This window comes from Ranitomeya variabilis, chromosome 1 (assembly GCF_051348905.1).
Source record: "Ranitomeya variabilis isolate aRanVar5 chromosome 1, aRanVar5.hap1, whole genome shotgun sequence".
Lineage (NCBI taxonomy): Eukaryota > Metazoa > Chordata > Amphibia > Anura > Dendrobatidae > Ranitomeya > Ranitomeya variabilis.
This window is the reverse complement of record NC_135232.1, coordinates 392,649,237-392,671,628: the sequence shown is the minus strand read 5'-3', so window position 1 is coordinate 392,671,628 and position 22,392 is coordinate 392,649,237. Positions and strand designations below refer to the sequence as shown.

The 22,392-nt window shown below is 42.7% G+C and overlaps 1 protein-coding gene across 3 annotated transcripts in view; it reads left to right on the top strand.

The window, feature by feature from the left end:
- Positions 1–22,392, top strand: part of LOC143761275 (zinc-regulated GTPase metalloprotein activator 1B-like) — a 179,042-nt gene that overhangs the window by 139,332 nt on the left and 17,318 nt on the right. For 2 of the 3 annotated variants that reach the window (XR_013212262.1, XM_077249092.1), the window contains exons 13-14: positions 17,677–17,745; positions 18,099–18,164. Coding sequence is in view for 2 of the 3 variants with exons in the window: in XM_077249092.1 (XP_077105207.1) it covers positions 17,677–17,745; positions 18,099–18,164 (135 nt within the window). In the remaining variant the exon portion in view is untranslated. Of the gene's footprint in view, positions 1–17,676; positions 17,746–18,098; positions 18,169–22,392 lie in introns of all 3 variants that reach the window. The other variant, XM_077249093.1, reaches the window with a different exon arrangement.

Here is a 22,392-nt window from a genome sequence, read left to right as displayed (position 1 = left end):
GATAGGGAATTTAGATTGTGAGCCCCATTGGGGACAGCAATGATAATGCGTGCAAACTATAAAGCGCTGCGGAATATGTTAGCGCTATATAAAAATGAAGATTATTATTATAGTATTGCTGTAAATGTACTGACCCGAAGAATAAAGCTGTCTGATCAATTTTACCACACGTGGAACAGCATTAAAAAAATAAAACAATTCCTGAATTGCTGTTTTTTGTTCATTCTGCTTTCCAAAAATTGGAATAGAAAGCGATCAAAAAACTTTGTGCCCTGAAATGGTACCAATTGATAAGGAATAACTTCTAAGTCTCCCAAGGATGACATCACAACCTTATATTGGATTAAAGAAAGGTTTATTGTAGCCACAAGAGCTCTGATCAATGTTAGAACAGAACTGCCTCCATTATGTCGGGGCACAATTCTTATAGTAACTTTCAGAAGGATGTACAAGTAGGAGGGTCTTAGGGAGATTATCACATAACCAATCATTTTACAGTACAAACAATTAGCAACCAATCAGAATATGACAAGAGGTTACATAAAAATGATTCTATGTGTTTATGCTAATAGAAAAAGATTCAACGCAAGTGGTTGATGTTTAAGGTTCTTACCCCAGACCACACTGACCTAAAGGGCAGCATGACCAGGGCAAGTGGCTTATGCAAATACTGCAGTAGCTTCTGTAAACGCTACATTTTTACTTAGTAATTACTTATTAATCCTAGAATGATCCAGTTGCTGGCATATTTTGGTTTTCTATTCTGCTATGAAGAGGGTTATGGGGTAGATTGGTTAAATCGAGTTTTATTATGGTGTATTCATTTCCTATCACTAATAAAAATGTAAACTCTTGTCCCGCAAAAAACAAGCCGTCACATTACCCTGTCATCCGAAATATGTTAAAATTCCTAAAGGGGTATAATTTCCAAAATAGGGTCACTTGGGAGGGGGGGATTCTGCTCTCCTAGCACTTAGTGGTTCTGTATATGGAGTCTATTCTAGGACAATCTGCGCTCCAAGAGGCAAATAGCGCTTAGTCCCTACCGAGTCTCTCCGTATGGCTAAGGTCTCTTTCACACTTCCGTTGTTTAGGGGCCGTCGCAATGCGTCGTTCTGTGCAAAAAACGCATCCTGCAAAGTTGCCCGCAGGATGCATTTTTTGCACATAGAGTTGTATTACAGATGCATCGCGACGTATGGACACACGTTCCATACGTCGTGCACTGGATGCGTCCGTATTTGGCGGACCGTCATAGCAAAAAAACGTTCAAGGGAACGTTTTTTCGTACGTTGGGTCCTGCAATTCCTACCACACATGCCCGGCCGGAACTCCGCCCCCTCCTCCCTGGGACTATACAGTGGGCAGCAGACGCGTTGAAACACTGCGTCCGCTGCCCACGTTGCACAGAATTTTCACAACGTCCGTCGGTACGTCGCGCCGACGCTTTGTGACGGCCCCGTACCGACGGAAGTGTGAAAGAAGCCTAAGCAGTACTGTACAGCCACATATGGGATAATTCTACATTGCACGTAGAGTAGCTGCGGAGACACCATCACGTGTTTCTCAACGCAAGCAGTGAATAGCCAGGCCTTTCCCCAGGAAGGAACAACCACGGGAAGGGCAGCATCCAATAAAGGAAAACATCCAATAAAGGAAAACCACCTATGCCAAGCATGGTATCCATCCACAGACAGCTGTTTCGGGGTTTTTTGCCCCTCATCAGTGTGGAGTAGGAATCTGGCTTTTAGGAGCAGTGCCTAGTAAAAAGGCTGTAAAGGCACAGATGATTGGCCTCGGAGAGACCAAAACATCCAACACCGCGGAGACACCATCACGTGTTTCTCAACGCAGTGATCCAGAACACTGCCCCAATCCCTTATGGGAAATATGCAAATGCACGTAGAGTAGCTGCGGAGACACCATCACGTGTTTCTCAACGCAAGCAGTGAATAGCCAGGCCTTTCCCCGGGAAGGAACAACCACGGGAAGGGCAGCATCCAATAAAGGAAAACATCCAATAAAGGAAAACCACCTATGCCAAGCATGGTATCCATCCACAGACAGCTGTTTCGGGGTTTTTTGCCCCTCATCAGTGTGGAGTAGGAATCTGGCTATTAGGAGCAGTGCCTAGTAGAAAGGCTGTAAAGGCACAGATGATTGGCCTCGGGGAGACCAAAACATCCAACACCGCGGAGACACCATCACGTGTTTCTCAACGCAGTGATCCAGAACACTGCCCCCATCCCTTATGGGAAATATGCAAATGCACGTAGAGTAGCTGCGGAGACACCATCACGTGTTTCTCAATGCAAGCAGTGAATAGCCAGGCCTTTCCCCAGGAAGGAGCAACCACGGGAAGGGCAGCATCCAATAAAGGAAAACATCCAATAAAGGAAAACCACCTATGCCAAGCATGGTATCCATCCACAGACAGCTGTTTCGGGGTTTTTTGCCCCTCATCAGTGTGGAGTAGGAATCTGGCTTTTAGGAGCAGTGCCTAGTAAAAAGGCTGTAAAGGCACAGATGATTGGCCTCGGAGAGACCAAAACATCCAACACCGCGGAGACACCATCACGTGTTTCTCAACGCAGTGATCCAGAACACTGCCCCAATCCCTTATGGGAAATATGCAAATGCACGTAGAGTAGCTGCGGAGACACCATCACGTGTTTCTCAACGCAAGCAGTGAATAGCCAGGCCTTTCCCCGGGAAGGAACAACCACGGGAAGGGCAGCATCCAATAAAGGAAAACATCCAATAAAGGAAAACCACCTATGCCAAGCATGGTATCCATCCACAGACAGCTGTTTCGGGGTTTTTTGCCCCTCATCAGTGTGGAGTAGGAATCTGGCTATTAGGAGCAGTGCCTAGTAAAAAGGCTGTAAAGGCACAGATGATTGGCCTCGGGGAGACCAAAACATCCAACACCGCGGAGACACCATCACGTGTTTCTCAACGCAGTGATCCAGAACACTGCCCCCATCCCTTATGGGAAATATGCAAATGCACGTAGAGTAGCTGCGGAGACACCATCACGTGTTTCTCAATGCAAGCAGTGAATAGCCAGGCCTTTCCCCAGGAAGGAACAACCACGGGAAGGGCAGCATCCAATAAAGGAAAACATCCAATAAAGGAAAACCACCTATGCCAAGCATGGTATCCATCCACAGACAGCTGTTTCGGGGTTTTTTGCCCCTCATCAGTGTGGAGTAGGAATCTGGCTATTAGGAGCAGTGCCTAGTAAAAAGGCTGTAAAGGCACAGATGATTGGCCTCGGGGAGACCAAAACATCCAACACCGCGGAGACACCATCACGTGTTTCTCAACGCAGTGATCCAGAACACTGCCCCCATCCCTTATGGGAAATATGCAAATGCACGTAGAGTAGCTGCGGAGACACCATCACGTGTTTCTCAACCCAAGCAGTGAATAGCCAGGCCTTTCTCCGGGAAGGAACAACCACGGGAAGGGCAGCATCCAATAAAGGAAAACATCCAATAAAGGAAAACCACCTATGCCAAGTATGGTATCCATCCACAGACAGCTGTTTCGGGGTGTATAATTCTACACTGACCAGAAATTGTGAGACAAATTTTGCTGCAATTTTAACACATTTCTCTGTGTAAAAATGTAAAATCTCGGGCTAAAATAAAATTTTTGTGGTAAAAAATAAATTATTTTGTCTTTGCTGCCCAGTAGCATAAAATTCTGCGACACACCTGTAGTGTCAGTATGATCACTGCACCCCTAGATGAATCAATTGAGAGGAGTAGTTTGTAAAATGCTGTTTTGGCACCTGGCGTGGCTCTCCAAGTTGGTCATGGCACTCGCAAACTTAATAGTAAAATCTGCACTATAATATGGCTCTTCCTCTGGGCTTTGCACTGGGCCTGAAAATTATTTTTCGATTACATGTTGTAGGGTATTGGTGCACTCAGGAGAAATTTTTACAACTAACTGTGGTCCATTTTTTCTATTAGCCCTTAGGAAAATTAAAAACTTGGTGCTAAAACAACATTTTAGTGGTAAAAATGTAATTATTCTTTCTTCACCGCCCAATGGTGTAAAATTCTGTGAGACAAATGTATTGTCAATGTAATCACTGCTCCCCTTGATGAATTCATTAGGGGGTGTAACTTGTAAAAAGAGGTTTCTGCAGTTCTGGCACCTTAAGGGCTCTGCCAATTTGATATGGCACCCTCAAACAATTCCAGCAAAATCTGAACTCCAATATGCCGCTTCTTTCCTTCTGACCATTGCCTCCAAACTAGTTTTAGACCACATATTGGGTATATGTCATCAAAACAAATTTTGGGGTCTATTTTCTCCTGCTATCCTTGTGAAAATGAAAATATTTGGGGCTAAATCAACATTTTTGTGGGAAAAATAATTTGTTTTCATTTTCAAAGATCAAATTTTCAAAATTCTGTGAATCACCTGGGGGTTCAAGGTGCTCACCACACATCTAGATAAGTTCCTTGAGGGGTCTAGTTTCCAAAATGGGGTCACTTGTGTTTTTTTTTTTCACTATTTAGGTACATCAGAGGCTCTTCAAACACGCCATGGCATCCGCTCTAGATAACATAAAAAGATTCTGTCGATATTTGAGTATCTTCTTTTCATCATTTTGCTAATAGGCTTTAGATTTGTGCTGTTATACTCCTGTTTGCTAGGGAACAGAGCTCACCATACTATTGGCACCTCCATAACAGCACTCCCATCAAATGTGATTTCTTCTCGCTTTTGCATCCTTACTGTGTGGGGTCCATACTAACGCCTCTGGATCCCTTTCGGTTCGGTGACCTATTGGGCTCTTATTTCATACTATGGTTTGTGATGACAGTGTGGGCATATACAGCTGCCCTCAACTTACCAGTCTGCCGATATGCGCATGAGCGCGGATGACCGCTTCCGGCTTTGCGCTCATGGGTCTTGCCCACTTCCGGGCTGAGGGCTCTGTGAGAAACAGTTGCTATGCATACCTGCCGTTGGACACGACTCCCCAGATGCTGCCTATCACGTAGACGCCACACACCGTAATCTACTTTTCTTTTTGGCGCTTCTTCATATAATGCAATATCTGACCAGTGGACACATCACTCCTGACGAAGCTGTTGCTGAACAGTGATACACCTGGGTTTCTATCCCCACACCCCTGGCTCTTGTGTTTTCATGCTTACCATGGCATCTTGTGGTGGTCTAGGAGCAATCAGTACCATCTGCAGAAAACGCTCTGCATACTCTCGACATGTTCCCTTGCTTGTGTTATTTCAGCCCTACCTTTTCCACTTTTTTTGTGGTTGACTTCTACTTTGCCAATCTGCTTTACTGTGACCTGTATACCATGCAATGTTATAACTTTCTATTGAGGTTGTTCATACACTAGTCGGAGGTGCCGCAAACAGTATTTTTGCTTCGCTATTGCTCCTTACATGTCTATCCACCCATGTATCTGATGCAACACTCAGGGGTGTTAGATGGTTATTGTACCATGTTTTCATGTTTTTGGATGTTTTCAATGAGTTGTTTGTCCATGTTATCAATAAAGTTGTATATATTTTGATCACATTATATCAGGAGTGCACATCATTTTTTGTATTGGTCTTTTACACCCCTTTGCTAAAAACACATGTAATCCGCACATAACTATGCCAATAAAGTTTGATCAAAACTATATGCCAGGAAGGATAAAAAACAAAGCACCTTATGGCTAAGCGCACATGTTGGGTAAAGCTTCTGCACCATTTCTGCAGCTCTTGGCAGCAAAAGTGCAGCCGCAAAACCGCTAGTTTTTGCAGTGGTTTTGGTGCATTTTTGCCCTGTGTTTTTGATTGATTTGAGTGAAGTCAATGGTGAAAAATGCTGTGCAAAAACGCACAGAGAATTGACATGCTGCAGATTATTTTCTGTACCAAATCACCAAATCTGCAACGTGTACACGCAGCCTTATTTAAAACATGATATACCAGCAAGAAACAAAAACTGCATCAAAAGCATGAACAAAAACCCTTGTAAAAATACATTTACAAATGCAATGAAAAAGCACAAGTAACCTAATTTACCTAATAAATGCAGAAATTCTGCAATATCAATAACTCACCAAATGCACATCATGGGGATGTAACATTAAGGGTACAAATATTTAAAGTTGAAAATTGATTTTTTTCCCACATTTTTGGTTACATTTTAGACCTGTTTATGTTGGTGGTAGATATGTATTATAAAGAATGTACAATAATAAAATGTTAGGAGAAAACAGTCTCAGAATCACGGGGATATGCAGAAACGTTCCTGAGTTGTTGACACTGGTCAGAATTGAAAAATTTGGCCTGGTCAGGAAGGTGAAGACTGTCTTCGGCTGGAAAGCGTTAAGTTACCGTGTTGCTTTGGCCTAATATATTCACAGTTTGTGAGCAGTTAATCATTAATGTGTGCCTGTTAGCAGGGTGATTTTTAATAGATACATGTAACGTTTTTTAGCTTTTGTTGCAGGCTTTTAATAGTCTGTCTAAAGTTTTTGTTGTTGTCTGCAATTGGTATTGAAATGTAAAGTGACTTGAAATCCAGTAAACTTCCTGTGCCTAAATGTGACCACAGAAGTGTAAAGAGGGATTAGCAGTATATTGGACATGTTGGTGTTAATATGGCTGTGTAGGTAATTATCTTTATGTTTGTCTCCAATGATCCAAGTCTTTCAGTGTTTGTTCACCTTCCCTACAGATACCGTACATCTTTAGGTTTTCACTGGGTATTTAAGTGGAATTTCCCCCTTTTAGGTAAAACATCTGTGATGTAATGAAAAAAATATGATTTTCCATTCACATAGAAAATGTTTATTTTTTTTCAAATTTTGAATTATTCCTATTGACTTCAGTTGGAAAAAAACACTATATAAAGTTTGGACACACCTTGTCATTTAACCCCTTCATGACCTTGGGATTTTCCTTTTTTCCATGCTCGTTTTTCACTCCCCTCCTTCCCAGAGCCATAACTTTTTTTATTTTTCCGTCAATATGGCCATGTGAGGGCTTATTTTTTGCAGGACGAGTTGTACTTTTGAACAACATCATCAATCCCATGCGTGTTTTTTGTTTGGCGTTTTTGCTAGGTTCACTAAATGCTAAATCTGACCTGCCATTATGATTCTCCAGGTCATTACAAGTTCATAGACACCAAACATGTGTAGGTTATTTTTTATCAAAGTGGTGAAAAAAAATTCCAAACTTTGCTAAAAAAAACAAAAAAAAAAAACAATTGCGCCATTTTCCGATACCTGTAGTGTCTCCATTTTTCATGACCTGTGGTCGGGTGTGGGCTTATTTTTTTGCGTGCTGAACTAACGTTTTTAATGATACCATTTTGGTGCAGATACGTTGTTTTGCTCGCCCATTATTGCATTTTAATGCAATGTCGCGGCGACCAAAAAACCCTAATTTTGGCGTTTCTAATTTTTTTATCGCTACGCCATTTAGCGATCAGGTTAATCCTTTTTTTTTTTGATAGATCAGGCGATTCTGAACGCGGCGATACCAAATATGTGTGTATTTGATTTTATTTTTATTGTTTTATTTTGAATGAGGGGTTATTTAAACTTTTATATTTTTTTAATTTATTTCATATTTTTTTAAACATTTTTTTTTACTTTTGCCATGCTTCAATAGCCTCCAACTATACAACGCACTGTGTTTTTTTGCCGCCATGCATAACGCCTTTTTGTATGACCAAACAACTCAATCTTGGTTTCATCAGTCCACAGGACCTTCTTCCAAAAAGAAATTGGCTTCTCCAAATGTGCTTTGCATACCTCAGCCGACTCTGTTTGTGGCGTGCTTGCAGAAACTGCTTCTTTCGCATCACTCTCCCATACAGCTTCTCCTTGTGCAAAGTGTGTTGTATAGTTGACCGATGCACAGTGACACCATCTGCAGCAAGTTGATGCTGCAGCTCTCTGGAGGTGGTCTGAGGATTGTCCTTGACTGATCTCACCATTCTTCTTCTCTGCCTTTCTGATGTTTTTCTTGGCCTGCCACTTCTGGCCTTAACAAGAACTGTACCTGTGTTCTTCCATTTCCTTACTATGTTCCTCACAGTGGAAATTGACAGGTTAAATCTCTGAGACAGCTTTTTGTATCCTTCCCCTGAACAACTATGTTGAATAATCTTTGTTTTCAGATCATTTGACAGTTGTTTTGAGGAGCCCATGATGCCACTCGTCAGAGGAGATTCAAACAGGAGAACAACTTGCAAGTGGCCACTTTAAGTAGCTTTTCTCATGATTGCATACATCTGGCTATGAAGTACAAAGCTCAATGAGGATGCAAAACCAAAAAAAGTGCTTTAGTAAGTCAGTAAAAAGTAGGTAGGAGTATTTTAAACAAGAAAATGATAAGGGTGCCCATACTTATGCACCTGTCAAATTTTGTTTGAATGCAGATTGCACATTTTCTGTTAGCACAATAAACCTCATTTCAAGGCAGAAACATTACTGTGTCCAACAGTTATTAGATATATGAAACTGAAATAGCTGTTGCAAAAAAAACAATATTTATAAAACATTAAGCTTAAGATTAATAGGGGTGCCCAAACTTTTTCATATAACTGTACTTAACAAAAAAGTGTGAAACAACAGAAATTATGTCTCATATTCTAGGTTCTTCAAAGTAGCCACCTTTTGCTTTGATGACTGCTTTGCACACTCTTGGCAATCTCTTGATGAGCTTCAAGAGGTAGTCACCGGAAATGGTCTTCCAACAATCTAGAGGGAGTTCCCAGAGATGCTTAGCACATGTTGGCCCTTTTGCCTTCACTCTGCGGTCCAGCTCACCCCAAACCATCTCGATTGGGTTCAGGTCTGGTGACTGTGGAGGCCAGGTCATCTGGCATAGCACCCCATCACTCTCCTTCTTGGTCAAATAGCCCTCACACAGCCTGGAGGTGTGTTTGGGGTCATTGTCCTGTTGAAAAATAAATGATGGTCCAACTAAACACAAACCGGATGGAATAGCATGCTGCTGCAAGATGCTGTGGTAGCCATGCTGGTTCAGTATGCCTTCAATTTTGAATAAATCCCTAACAGTGTCACCAGCAAAGCACCCCCACACCATCACACCTCCTCCTCCATGCTTCACGGTGGGAACCAGGCATGTAGAGTCCATTCGTTCACCTTTTCTGCGTCGCACAAAGACACGGTGGTTGGAACCAAAGATCTCAAATTTGGACTCATCAGACCAAAGCACAGATATCCACTGGTCTAATTTCCATTTCTTGTGTTCTTTAGCCCAAACAAGTCTCTTCTGCTTGTTGCCTGTCCTTAGCAGTGGTTTCCTAGCAGCTATTTTACCATGAAGGCCTGCTGCACAAAGTCTCCTCTTAACAGTTGTTGTAGAGATGTGTCTGCTGCTAGAACTCTCTGTGGCCTTGACCTGGTCTCTAATCTGAGCTGCTGTTAACCTGTGATTTCTGAGGCTGGTGACTCTGATAAACTTATCCTCAGAAGCAGAGGTGACTCTAAAGGTACCGTCACACTAAGCGACGCTGCAGCGATAGCGACAGCAATGCCGATCGCTGCAGCGTCGCTGTGTGGTCGCTGGAGAGCTGTCACACAGACCGCTCTCCAGCGACCAGCGATGCCGAGGTCCCCGGGTAACCAGGGTAAACATCGGGTTGCTAAGCGCAGGGCCGCGCTTAGTAACCCGATGTTTACCCTGGTTACCAGCGTAAAAGTTAAAAAAACAAACAGTACATGCTCACCTGCGCGTCCCCCAGCCTCTGCATCCTGACACTGACTGAGCTCCGGCCCTAACAGCACAGCGGTGACGTCACCGCTGTTGCTTTCACTTTCAGTTTAGGGCCGGCGCTTTAGTGTCAGGAAGCAGAGGCTGGGGGACGCGCAGGTGAGTATGTACTGTTTGTTTTTTTAACTTTTACGCTGGTAACCAGGGTAAACATCTGGTTACTAAGCGCGGCCCTGCGCTTAGTAACCCGATGTTTACCCTGGTTACCAGTGTAAAATATCGCTGGTATCGTCGCTTTTGCTGTCAAACACGGCGATACACAGCGACCTAGCGACCAAATAATGTGCAGACCTTCTAGCAGCGACCAGCAATTTCACAGCGGGATCCAGATCGCTGCTGCGTGTCAAATACAGCGATATCGCCATCCAGGTTGCTGCAACGTCACGGATTGCTGGCGATATCGCCTAGTGTGACGGTACCTTTAGTCTTCCTTTCCTGGGGCAGTCCTCATGTGAGCCAGTTTCTTTGTAGCGCTTGATGGTTTTTGCCACTGCACTTGGAGACACTTTCAAAGTTTTCCCAATTTTTCGGACTGACTGACCTTCATTTCTTAACCCCTTCATTACCTTGCGATTTTCCGTTTTTCCGTGTTCGTTTTTTGCTCCCCTTCTTTCCAGAGCCATAACTTTTTTATTTTTCCGTTAATATGGCCATGTGAGGGCTTATTTTTGCGAAACAAGTTGTACTTTTGAACGACATCATTGGTTTCAGCATGTCGTGTACTAGAAAACGGGAAAAAAATTCCAAGTGCAGTGAAATTGCAAAAAAAGTGCAATCCCACACTTGTTTTTTTATTGGCTTTTTTACTAGGTTCACTAAATGCTAAAACTGACCAGCCATTATGATTCTCAAGGTCATTACGAGTTCATAGACACCAAACATGTCTAGGTTCTCTTTTATCTAAGTGGTGAAAAAAAAATCCAAACTTTGCTAAAAAAAAAAAAAAAAAAAAAATTGCGCATTTTTCCGGGCTTATTTTTTGCGTGCTGAGCTGGCGTTTTTAATGATATCATTTTGGTGCAGATACGTTCTTTTGATCACCCGTTATTGCATTTTAATGCAATGTCGCGGCGACCAAAAAAAACTTAATTCTGGCGTTTCAAATTTCTTTCTCGCTACACCGTTTAGCAATCAGGGTAATCCTTTTTTTCTATTGATAGATCGGGCGATTCTGAACGCGGCGATACCAAATATGTGTAGGTTTGATTTTTTTTTTTTTATTGATTTATTTTGAATGGGGCGAAAGGGGGGTGATTTAAACTTCTATATTTTTTATTTTTTTTCACATTTTTTTAAACTTTTTTTTTTTTTACTGTTGCCATGCTTCAATAGCCTGGGAGGCTAGAAGCTGGCACCACTCAATCAGCTCTGCTACTTAGCAACGATAATCAGATCGCTGCTATGCAGCAGAAATGCAGGTGTGCTATGAGCGCCAATCACAGGGGGGCGCTCACAGCAGGCCGGCATCAGTAACCATAGAGGTCTCAAGGACCTCTATTTTTACCATTCTGACGCATCGCTGACCCTCGATCATGTGCTCATTTCTGGCCGCCCGGCCGGAAGCGTCAGTTAAATGCCGCTGTCAGCGTTTGACAGCAGCATTTAACTAGTTAATAGCGGCGGGTGAATCGCGATTTCACCCGCCGCTATTGCGGGCACATGTCAGCTGTTCAAAACAGCTGACATGTCCCGGCTTTGATGCGGGCTCACCGCCAGAGCCCTCATCAAAGTGGGGGTTCTGACCTCGGACGTACTATCCCGTCTGAGGTCAGAAAGAGGTTAAAGTACTGATGGCCACTCGTTTTTCTTTACTTATCTGCTTTTTTCTTGCCATAATACAAATTCTAACAGTCTATTCAGTAGGTCTATCAGCTGTGTATCCACCTGACTTCTGCACAACACAACTGATGGTCCCAACCCCATTTATAAGGCAAGAAATCCCACTTATTAAACCTGACAGGGCACATCTGTGGAGTGAAAACCATTCTTGAAGCTCATCAAGAGAATGCCAAGAGTGTCCAAAGCAGTCATCAAAGCAAAAGGTGGCTACTTTGAAGAACCTAGAATATAAGACATATTTTCAGTTGTTTCACACTTTTTTGTTAAGTATATAATTCCACATATGTTAATTCATAGTTTTGATGCTTCAGTGTGAATGTACAATTTTCATAGTCATGAAAATACAGGAAAATCTTTAAGGGAGAAGGTGTGTCCAAACTCTTGGTGTGTACTGTATGTATGTTTGTATACATATACAGTGTGTATATATATATATATATATATATATATATATATATATATATATATATATATATATATATATATATATATAGTATGTAAGTCCGCAAGGGCAGGGTCCTCTCCCCTCTGCACCAGTCTGTCATTGTAAATTTGTTTACTGTAAACGTTATCTGTAACCCCTTTTCTCATGTACAGCACCATGAAATTAATGGCGCTATATAAATAAATAATAACAAAATATATACTGTATATATAAATGTACGGAAAACAAGTTGGATTTGTAGCACTACAGATGTCTTTGCCCCCAAAACAGTATGTTCTGAAATAGAATTGGTAATAATTTCATATGCCTATTCCTGAATGCGATCCGGGTATGTGCACATGACATCACCCTTCCTCCGGAGGAGACCCCGAGATTTTCTTGGCGAAGCCACTAAAGGAAAATGCCAACAGTCTTTGTCCTGAACCAGTTTTGCTGGTGGCTTTGCCATCACTTTTTGTGGCAACTTGCGTCTTTTCTTTTCATTTTACGCCAAGTATGACCATGCTACTTCTTTTAACCACTTCATGGTTTCCAATTCCTGAGGCGGTTAATAGAAGTAAGACAAGATTGAACATGTGCACAGCAATGATGTTTTTTTGCACATTGTTGTGCACGGTGTTGATTTTATCAGCGGTTTTGCTGTGTTTTTTTTCAGCCCAGTTCCAAGCAGAATCTGCCTGAAAATTACGTCGTGTGCACATACCTTCACATCAGCTTAACGAAACGTTTTCCAATTCTGAAAAATAAAATAAGGTACCTGTAATTCTGACCTTTCAAAATATATCATACTTTAACCCATCCAGTAAATGTCAGGAAAAAAAAATCCACTTTTGTGTTGTTTTTTTTCGGTCACTTTGCATCCCTCAAAAAAATGGAATGGAAAACGATAAAAAATTGTATGTATCCCAACTACAGCTCACTCAGCAAAAACGTGGACTCACACAGCGACCAGTCTGAGCATTGCGGTGCGATTGTCAGCCTTGTTATACAGCTGTCTGACTGACTGCGGCCTTAGAAGAAGAGAAAGAAGAAGTGTATAACGAAAAATTGAATATAGCAAGAAGGAGCTTCCTTTATATGTGAATATGTAAACTATATAAATACATAAAGCAGTTTTTCTGTTCGAAAAATAAAAATATTCCATTAGTTGCAACAAGGATCTAATATACAGCATTGATTAAGGTAACTTATATGGAAATCTACAGTGGAAAGTATCCGTCACGTCTGAACTTAGGGGGCACCCATGTATTTGGTGTGGATTTGCCATGTATCTGCAGCAGTTTAATTGTTTTCTGCAGTGCAGCGAGATAGAGTAGTCTCATCCACTTTGCTGCTACTGTAATGCACTGCGTATTGCCCGTCCACAAGTCTAGACAGAATATCCGCAGTGTACATGCCACATGTGAACATACTCAGATTCCAAGTAAACTTTTATCACCTATTCCCATTTTTAGATGGTTATGAAGGGCAGGACAAAAACGCGTTGCCTGTGGCCAAGTTCCGTGTTGAGGCTCCCCATCACCAGGCATTGCAGTGCTCTGTGTAGTAATGCATGCTATCTTGGAAATAGCTGATTGTTTTTAGAAGAAAAACATAGCACCAAAAGGTGTTGAGGATCCATTCTGTGAAGTGTCCAATTGTGTTTTTTGAGGAAATGATTTTTGTTTATTTACCAGCAACCTATTTAGATAGCAGTTCTCTTGTCACGTGGAAATGAGTTTGCGAGTACAAATCACTATTTACTTTAGCGCCCAACAGATTAAAGGACATAATTGCTTCAAATGAAGTGTAATGAGGGCATTATTTTCTCACTAAGGAAAATCTTCCTATAATATGTCCTAACATGGAATGAGGGTGTGAACTACTGTCACAACAAACACATGAATGGGCTTCTGCACAACTTCATTGATCCTTGATGCTAGGTAAGTGAATCCTACAGGGTACTAAAAGTGACAGCTCTACTTCCTTGTAGTAAAATCACACATCCCTTAGAAGGTATAAGAAAAAACAGCTGCCTCTTCATGGGGGATCCCTTTTACTAAGGACAGCTTTTTCTACTATTGAAGTAGTTGTTATTCAACATCAATGAGAATTGGGTCTCGTTGAGCAGCTGCCGGATGGCGGATCTGGATTGTTACTTAGGTGTATGGGAGCAGGTGATCTGTAGGTGCATGACTATATAGGAATCTGGGAACATGGTAGTAATAATGAAATTGATTGTAACCTTACACATAGCTACTTATATTGTAAAGGGATTGATTTGACCTTGCGATTCAACTAAATATGTCAATCTGGTAAAACTACCATGTCATATATGATATAAGGGACTAAAGCACTGACACTGTAGCGCTTCTGCCAGCGCCCCTACAAGATGTCTCCTTCTCTTTCCATGCAGGGACGCTGGCTTACCTACTGCCCCGGCCCCAGCGTGGTCTTCGGCGTGCTCCTGGTTTGTGTGCGCGCCATAGTGTCACGCCTAGTACGCGCTCCCCTGCTTTTAAATGGGCAGCACTCGCACATGGTAAAATGTCCCCAGCTTGACAGCTGGGAGGAATTTAGGTAATGTGTACATCTGCTAGATGTCTCTCAGCCAATAGCTGGGAGGCATCTAGTATAACAGGCACCCTCCCCAATATGGAGGTGTCTGAGCAACCCCTATAGTCACTGTTATTGGTTTAGTGTGTGCAACTGTATGTTGCCAGGTCCCCTGTCCCTAGTCTGTTAATATTTCCCGTATCCTGTGTCCCGTTAGTCCAGTATAGTTGTCTTTGGTTCCTGTGTCTGCTTAGGCGTTGTCCATACCCTGAAACCGCATCAGTTGTACCTGAACTATTTCCTGAGACCAGTGTGTCTAACCTGTCCTTGTTGCTATCCTGTCGGCACAGTGTGAACCTGTCCCTGTTGCCGTTCTGTCGCCACAGTTTGAACCTGTCCCTGTGGCCGTCCCATCTGTTATCCGGTGAATGTACAGTTTGAACCTGTCCCAAGTGGCCGTCCTGTCGGCGTAGTCTGATTCTGTCCCAAGTGGGCATCTTGTCTGCTCAGTCTGAATCCGTCGCCACTGGCCGTCTTGTCTACACAGTCTGAACTTGTTGGATGTCCTGCACTGTCCAGGAGTCTGGATTAATGACTTAAGGTACCTTCACACGAAACGACATTATAACGATATCGCTAGCAATCCGTGACGTTGCAGCGTCCTCGCTAGCGATATCGTTTCGTTTGACACGCAGCAGCGATCAGGATCCTGCTGTGATGTCGCTGGTCGCTGAATAAAGTCCAGAACTTTATTTGGTCGTCCGATCGCTGTGTATCGTTGTGTTTGAAAGCAAAAGCAACGATACCAGCGATGTTTTACACTGGTAACCAGGGTAAACATCGGGTTACCAAGCGCAGGGCCGCGCTTAGTTACCCGATGTTTACCCTGGTTACTAGCGTAAAATGTAAAAAAAACAAACAGCACATACTCACATTGCGTCCCCTGCAGTCTGCTTCCTCCTCTGACTCAGCGCCGCAAAGTGAAAGTGAAAGCAGCACAGCGGTGACGTCACCGCTCTGCTCTCACTGTACGGCGCTCAGTCAGTCAGGAAGTGGACGCAGGGGGACGTGAATGTAAGTATGTGCTGTTTGTTTTTTTTAGATTTTACGCTGGTAACCAGGGTAAACATCGGGTTACTAAGCGCGGCCCTGCGCTTAGTTACCCGATGTTTACCCTGGTTACCAGGGGACCTCGGCATAGTTGATCGCTGGAGAGCGGTCTGTGTGACAGCTCTCCAGCGACCAAACAGCGACGCTGCAGCGATCGACATCGTTGTCGCTATCGCTGCAGCGTCGCTTCGTGTGAAGGTACCTTTAATCTGCTACTGCCAGAGTCTTTCCTGGAGGGGCACCTGGCAGCTACATGGTGCACAAGCCTGACCTCACCACTAGAGGCTCCAGTGAACACCTAGGTAGCTGCTTAGTCACTCCCCTCCAGAGTAGGTTCGGTCTGTGGCACAGTGGGTCCACGATCCACGTGCACCACCTGTATGCGTAACATACTCTACTGTAATATAAGTGCTCTATACAGACCAGGTTACTATTCTGTGTGATTGCAGTGATTGTTTTGTAAAAATGTGTTATGAATGTCTTGGGTGACTGTACAAGCCTGTTATAGTTAGTATGGTTGTCAATCAAGGAGTAATGGGAGAGGATATAGGTAAGGGTTATATGTACAACCATAACACTTGACTTAGTATGCCCTTAAAATACAAATTTTCCCTCCTGATCCAGCCTGTGTCCTTGAGTGTTATTTTCCACGCAGAGGGAGTACCTTTTTTGTTTTTTGAGGGGTTTTACATAAAACAGTGTTTTACCATACTTTTTAAATGGACAATTTATGTATTTGCACAAAATAATCATGCCCGTCCTTAGATGTCTTTTATCAAGAAAATTCTTTTACTCTTTTATCTTAACCAAGATCATCTATGAAGTTTGTGTTTCCATTTTCAAACTCCTTGACATCCTGCCTATGAACTGGCGTCCTGTCCAGTTAGTTTGCGGCTGTTTTTTTTGTATGTGGGTTGTCACTATAATCGGATTGATTGTTCTCTGTTTGCCCAATCACACATACAGTGGGGAAAATAAGTATTTGATACACTGCTGATTTTGCACGTTTTGCCACCTACAAAGAATAGAGAGGTTTATAATATTTATCGTAGGTACACTTCAACTCTGAGAGACAGAATCTAATAATAAAAAAAAGAAAATCACATTGTATGATTTTTACATAATGAATTTGAATTTTATTACATGAAATAAGTATTTGATCACCTACCAATATGCAAGAATTCTGGCTCTCAAGCATTTCAAGGTCCTGGAGTGGCCTAGCCAGTCTCCAGACTTGAACCCAATAGAAAATCTTTGGAGGGACTTGAGTGGCCTAGCCAGTCTCCAGACCTGAACCCAATAGAAAATCTTTGTTAGGAGCTGAAACTCAATGTTGCCCAGTAACAGCCCCAAAACCTGGAGAAGATCTGTATGGAAGAGTGAGCCAAAATCTCTGCTGCAGTGTGTGCAAACTTAGTCAAGAACTACAGGAAACGTCTGACCTCTGTACCAAATATAATAATGATAATTTTTGTTTTTCTATTGTATCATATATTAATTTCATGGGTCCCCAAAAAATCATAGTGACCACACAGCTAGTATCCATTTGCAATCCATAAGCTATCCATTTTTTAACATCATCGGTAAGAGAAACTTTGCAAATTTTTTTTTTTAGAATATGTGAAAATTCGTGATCAATCACTATTGATAAGAAAAAGGACACACTGACCAAACACTAATGAAAAATCTGATCCAGCACATTGATGAAAATCAGTTTGTTTTTTTTAACCTACGAGAAATACAATTTTGTTTGAATGATCCCTTATACAAAGCCAGCCTAACCACATTGACCACACAGATACAGATTTCTCCGTGAATAGCGCATGAGCTGCTGATTTTTTCCCTTTTATTGGACTTACGGTACTATTGGATCCCTCTGAATAATATGTCTCAGCGTTTCATTCCTCAACTCCAATTTTGTTTGAGCTAACATTGTGATGTTTTCCACAGAGTATTGTCACCGTTACGTTTGAGGTTTTTGGACATGTTATTGAAGAAAATCTCCATTTGTTTATACAGGTAAGGTTATAAATGGTGCAATGAAGACTTTGGCCCTGGTACATGGAGGTGTTTTCTCCAGTTTTTTGTTGGCGCTTTTACGGTGGTCCCGGTCAGCTACGCCAAAATGGGGAGTGCTTGAGCAGATGGGGTGGGCTAAATCCATCCACCTAATTCAAGAAAACCTGCACCACTTTCGTGGCATATATTTAACTAGAAATGTTCTCCAGGTCTTGATAGGAGTACATTTTTGGTTTTGCGCATGCTAGTTATAAGTGCATGTGCATCTTACTGCCATGCGCAACCTCAGTCTTAATGAATCGTACCACTTGTCTTTTTTATTTTATATTAACTGTACATATTTTGTTTTACAGAATTTGCTTTGGGAGAAAAATGTTAAAAATAAAATTGGTGTTTCCATGGAGGTAATTAGATTAAAGGTAGGTAAAATGGTTGACAATGAGCTGTAGAAAATGAAATAGACTTTCATAATCTAACTTCAATTTCTGCTCTAGCCAATTAAAATAATCAGTGTAAACAGATATTTCTCCCCCTTATTATTGAATTTCAAGAAAGAGACTAAGGGTACCGTCACATTAAGCGACGCTGCAGCGATATAGACAACGATTCCGATCGCTGCAGCGTCGCTGTTTGGTCGCTGGAGAGCTGTCACACAGACAGCTCTCCAGCGACCAACGATGCCGAAGTCCCCGAGTAACCAGGGTAAACATCGGGTTACTAAGCGCAGGGCCGCGCTTAGTAACCCGATGTTTACCCTGGTTACCAGTGTAAATGTAAAAAAAACAAACACTACATACTTACATTTCGGTGTCTGTCGCGTCCCCCGGCGTCCGCTTCCCTGCACTGTGTAAGCGCCGGCCCTAAAGCAGAGCGGTGACGTCACCGCTGTGCTCTGCTTTACGGCCGGCACTGACACATTCAGTGCAGGAAGCTCTGAGCAGCAGCGCGGACGCCGGGGGACGTGACAGACATCAGAGGGTGAGTATGTAGTGTTTTTTTTTTACTTTTACAATGGTAACCAGGGTAAATATCGGGTTACTAAGCGCGGCCCTGCGCTTAGTAACCCGATGTTTACCCTGGTTACCAGTGAAGACATCGCTGGATCGGTGTCATACACCGATTCAGCGATGTCAGCGGGTGATCCAGCAACGAAATGAGGTGCTGGCCTTCTAGTTCCGACCAACGATGTCACAGCAGGATCCTGATCGCTGCTGCGTGTCAAACACATCGATATCGCTATCCAGGACGCTGCAACGTCACGGATCGCTAGCGATATCATTGTTAAGTTGTTCAGTGTGAAGTTACCTTAAAATATAAGGCCCAGTTATGTGGGATTCTTCCTGGAACGGTGGCAGAAGTAGTACACATTCTATAATCTTAAGTTTTGGTATGTCTTATTACTCATTTCTAAGGTAGAATAAGCTTCATAAAAGATCTAGTAGAATTAATATACAGTGGAGGAAATAAGTTTTTGATCCCTTGCTGATTTTGAAAGTTTTCCCACAAAGACATCAACAGTCTATAATTTTAAGGGTAGGTTAATTTTAACATTGAGAGATAGAATATCAAAAATAAAATTCAGAAAATCACATTGTATTAATTATATAAATTTATTTGCATTTTGCAGTGAGAAATAAGTATTTGACCCCTGCCAACCCTTAAGGCTGTGTGCACACGGTGCGAATTTTGCTGCGGATCCGCAGCGGATTGGCAGCTGCAGATTCGCAGCAGTTTTCCATGTGTTTACAGTACCATGTAAACCTATGGAAAACAAAATCCGCAGTGCACATGCTGCGGAAAAAACCACGTGGAAACGTAGCGTTGTTCATTCCCGCAGCATGTCGATTCTTTGTGTGGATTCCGCAGCGGTTTACACCTGCTCCATAATAGGAATCCGCAGGTGTAAAACCGCAGGCGAAATCCGCACAAAAAACACAGTAAATCCGCGGTAATTCCGCAGGAAACCCGTAGTGCGGATTACCTGCGGATTTACCAAAATCAGTCCGGAAAAATCTGCAGAGTGATCCGCAGCGTGGGCACATACCCTAAGAGTTCTGGCTGCTACAGACAAGTTAGACGCTTCTATTCAACTCGTTATCTGCATTAAAGACAGCGGTCTTACATTGTCACCTTTATAAAAGACTCCTGTCCGCAGACTCAGTCAGACTCTAACCTCTACAACATGGACAAGACCAAAGAACTTTATATGGATGTCAGGGACAGGATCATATACCTGCACAAAGCTGGAATGGGCTACAAAACCATAAGTTTGATGCTGGGTGAGAAGGAGACATCTGTTGGTGGAATAGTAAGAAAATGGAAGAAATACAAAATGACTGTCAATCAACATCGATCTGGGGCATCATTCAAAATCTCACCTTGTGGGGTGTCCTTGATCATGAGGAATTTGAGAGATCAGCCTAAAACCTACACGGGGGGGAACTTGTTAATGATCTCAAGGCAGCTGGGACAGCAGTCACCAAGAAAACCATTGGTAACGCATTACACAGTAAAGGATTAAAATCCTGCAGTTCCCGCAAGGAACCCCTGCTTAAGAAGGCACATGTGCAGGCCGTCTGAAGCTTGCCAATGAACACCTGGATGATTCTGTGAGTGATTAGAAGAAGGTGCTGTGGTCAGATGAGACAAAAATTGAGGTCTTTGGCATTAACTCCACTCGCCATGTTTGGAGGAAGAGAAATGCTGCCTATGACTCAAGCATTGAGGTGGAAACATGTTTTGGGGGTGTTTTTCTACTAAAGGCAAAGGACTAGCTCACCGCATCAATGGAAAAATGGATGGACCCATGTACCGTAAAATCCTGAGTGACAACCTCCTTCCCTCCGCTAGGACATTAAAAATGGGTCTTGGCTGGGTCTTCCAGCAAGACAATGACGCAAAACATACAGCCAAGGCAACAAAGGAGTGGCTCAAAAAGAAGCACATTAAGGTCTTGGAGTGGCCTAGTGTTATGATCCGGTGACCTTGGAGCCGCATGAGACTTTCTCAGGAGTAGGTGGAACCTGTACTGACCGCAAACCCTAAACTGTCACCGCAATTAGAAGTAGCCGTGGGGTGTACCTAACACATCCTAGACACCTCGACACAGCCGGAGGACTAAATACCCCTATAGATGGAAATGGGAATTCTATCTTGCCTCAGAGCAGAACCCCAAAGGATAGGCAGCCCCCCACAAATATTGACTGTGAGTATTAGAGGAAAGACACAGGCAGGCAGAAATCAGGATTTAGCAAAAGAGGCCACGCTAGCTAAATAGGAAAGGATAGGACAGAATACTAAGCAGTCAGTATTAAAACCCTAAAAATATCCACAGCAGATAATACAAAAATTCCACCATCTAACTAAAGACATGGAATGTATATCTGCATCTCCTGAGAATCCAACTTGACTGAAATATCCAAACACAGTGTAAGCTGGACAAGAAAAAACATTGAATAGTACTGAATTGTAAAGCACACAGCATGTGTGCTGCAGAAACAAAACCAGACACTTATCTTAGCTGATTTGGCAGCAGGGCAGGAGGAACCAGACAGAGATGCAAAACCTCCAAGAACAATGGACAACTGGCAAGGGCTAATGAATCCTGCACACCTAAATATCCCAGTCAGAGCTGCAATCAGCAGGGACACCTGCCCAGGATTGCAACCCAGGGACAACTGCATTACTACCAACAACCACCGGAGGGAACCCAAGAGCAGAATTCACAACAGCCTAGCCAGTCTCCAGGCCTTAATCCCATAGAAAACTTATGGACGGAGTTGAAGCTCAGAGTTGCCAAGCGACAGCCTCAAAATCTTAATGATTTAGAGATGATCTGCAAAGAGGAGTGGACCAAAATTCCTCCTGACATGTGCACAAACCTCATCATCAACTACAAGGGTTTTCCCACCAAGTATTAAGTCTTGTTTGCCAGAGGGATACTTATTTCTCAAATGCAAATAAATTTATATCATTTATACAGTGTGATTTTCTGGATTTTAATTTTGATATTCTATCTCTCAATGTTAAAATTAACCTATCCTTAAAATTATAGACTGTTCATGTCTTTGTCAGTGAGCAAACTCACAAAATCAGCAAGGGATCAAATACATATTTCCCCCAGTGTACCAACATGGCAGCTATAACGGTGCAGCTTTACACATGTACAGTGCTACGGGCCGCTAGGAAAGGGATGAGAGGCTTCTGTGCTTGCACAGCTTAAAGGGAGTCCATCACCCCCAAAATGCATTTTAAATGGCTTATTTAGTGTTGTAAGGTACTTAGCCCTATAAAAGCCATGCTAGTACTCTACCTGTTATTGGTACAGTGCCTGAGAAAATAACTTTTTATTTTATGCAAATGAGGGTCTACGGTACTCCCTTGGCCAAGACTTTGGTGCACTGTTACACCTCCTCTTTTGAATATTGGGAGCCTTTCCCTGATTGACGGCCGTGTTCTGCTCTTGTTTTCTTTCTACCGATGCCGCTCGCTATACTAATATACGTAGAAGTGTAGCGAGAGGCTTCAGATTCATGGAGGCTCGCTACAGTTCCAAGTGCATTAATGTGGTGAGCGACAGCAGAAAGAAGACACAGAAGGGAACACACAGTCACTGTGTGCACACAGCTGGGGACGTGCAATGTCAGT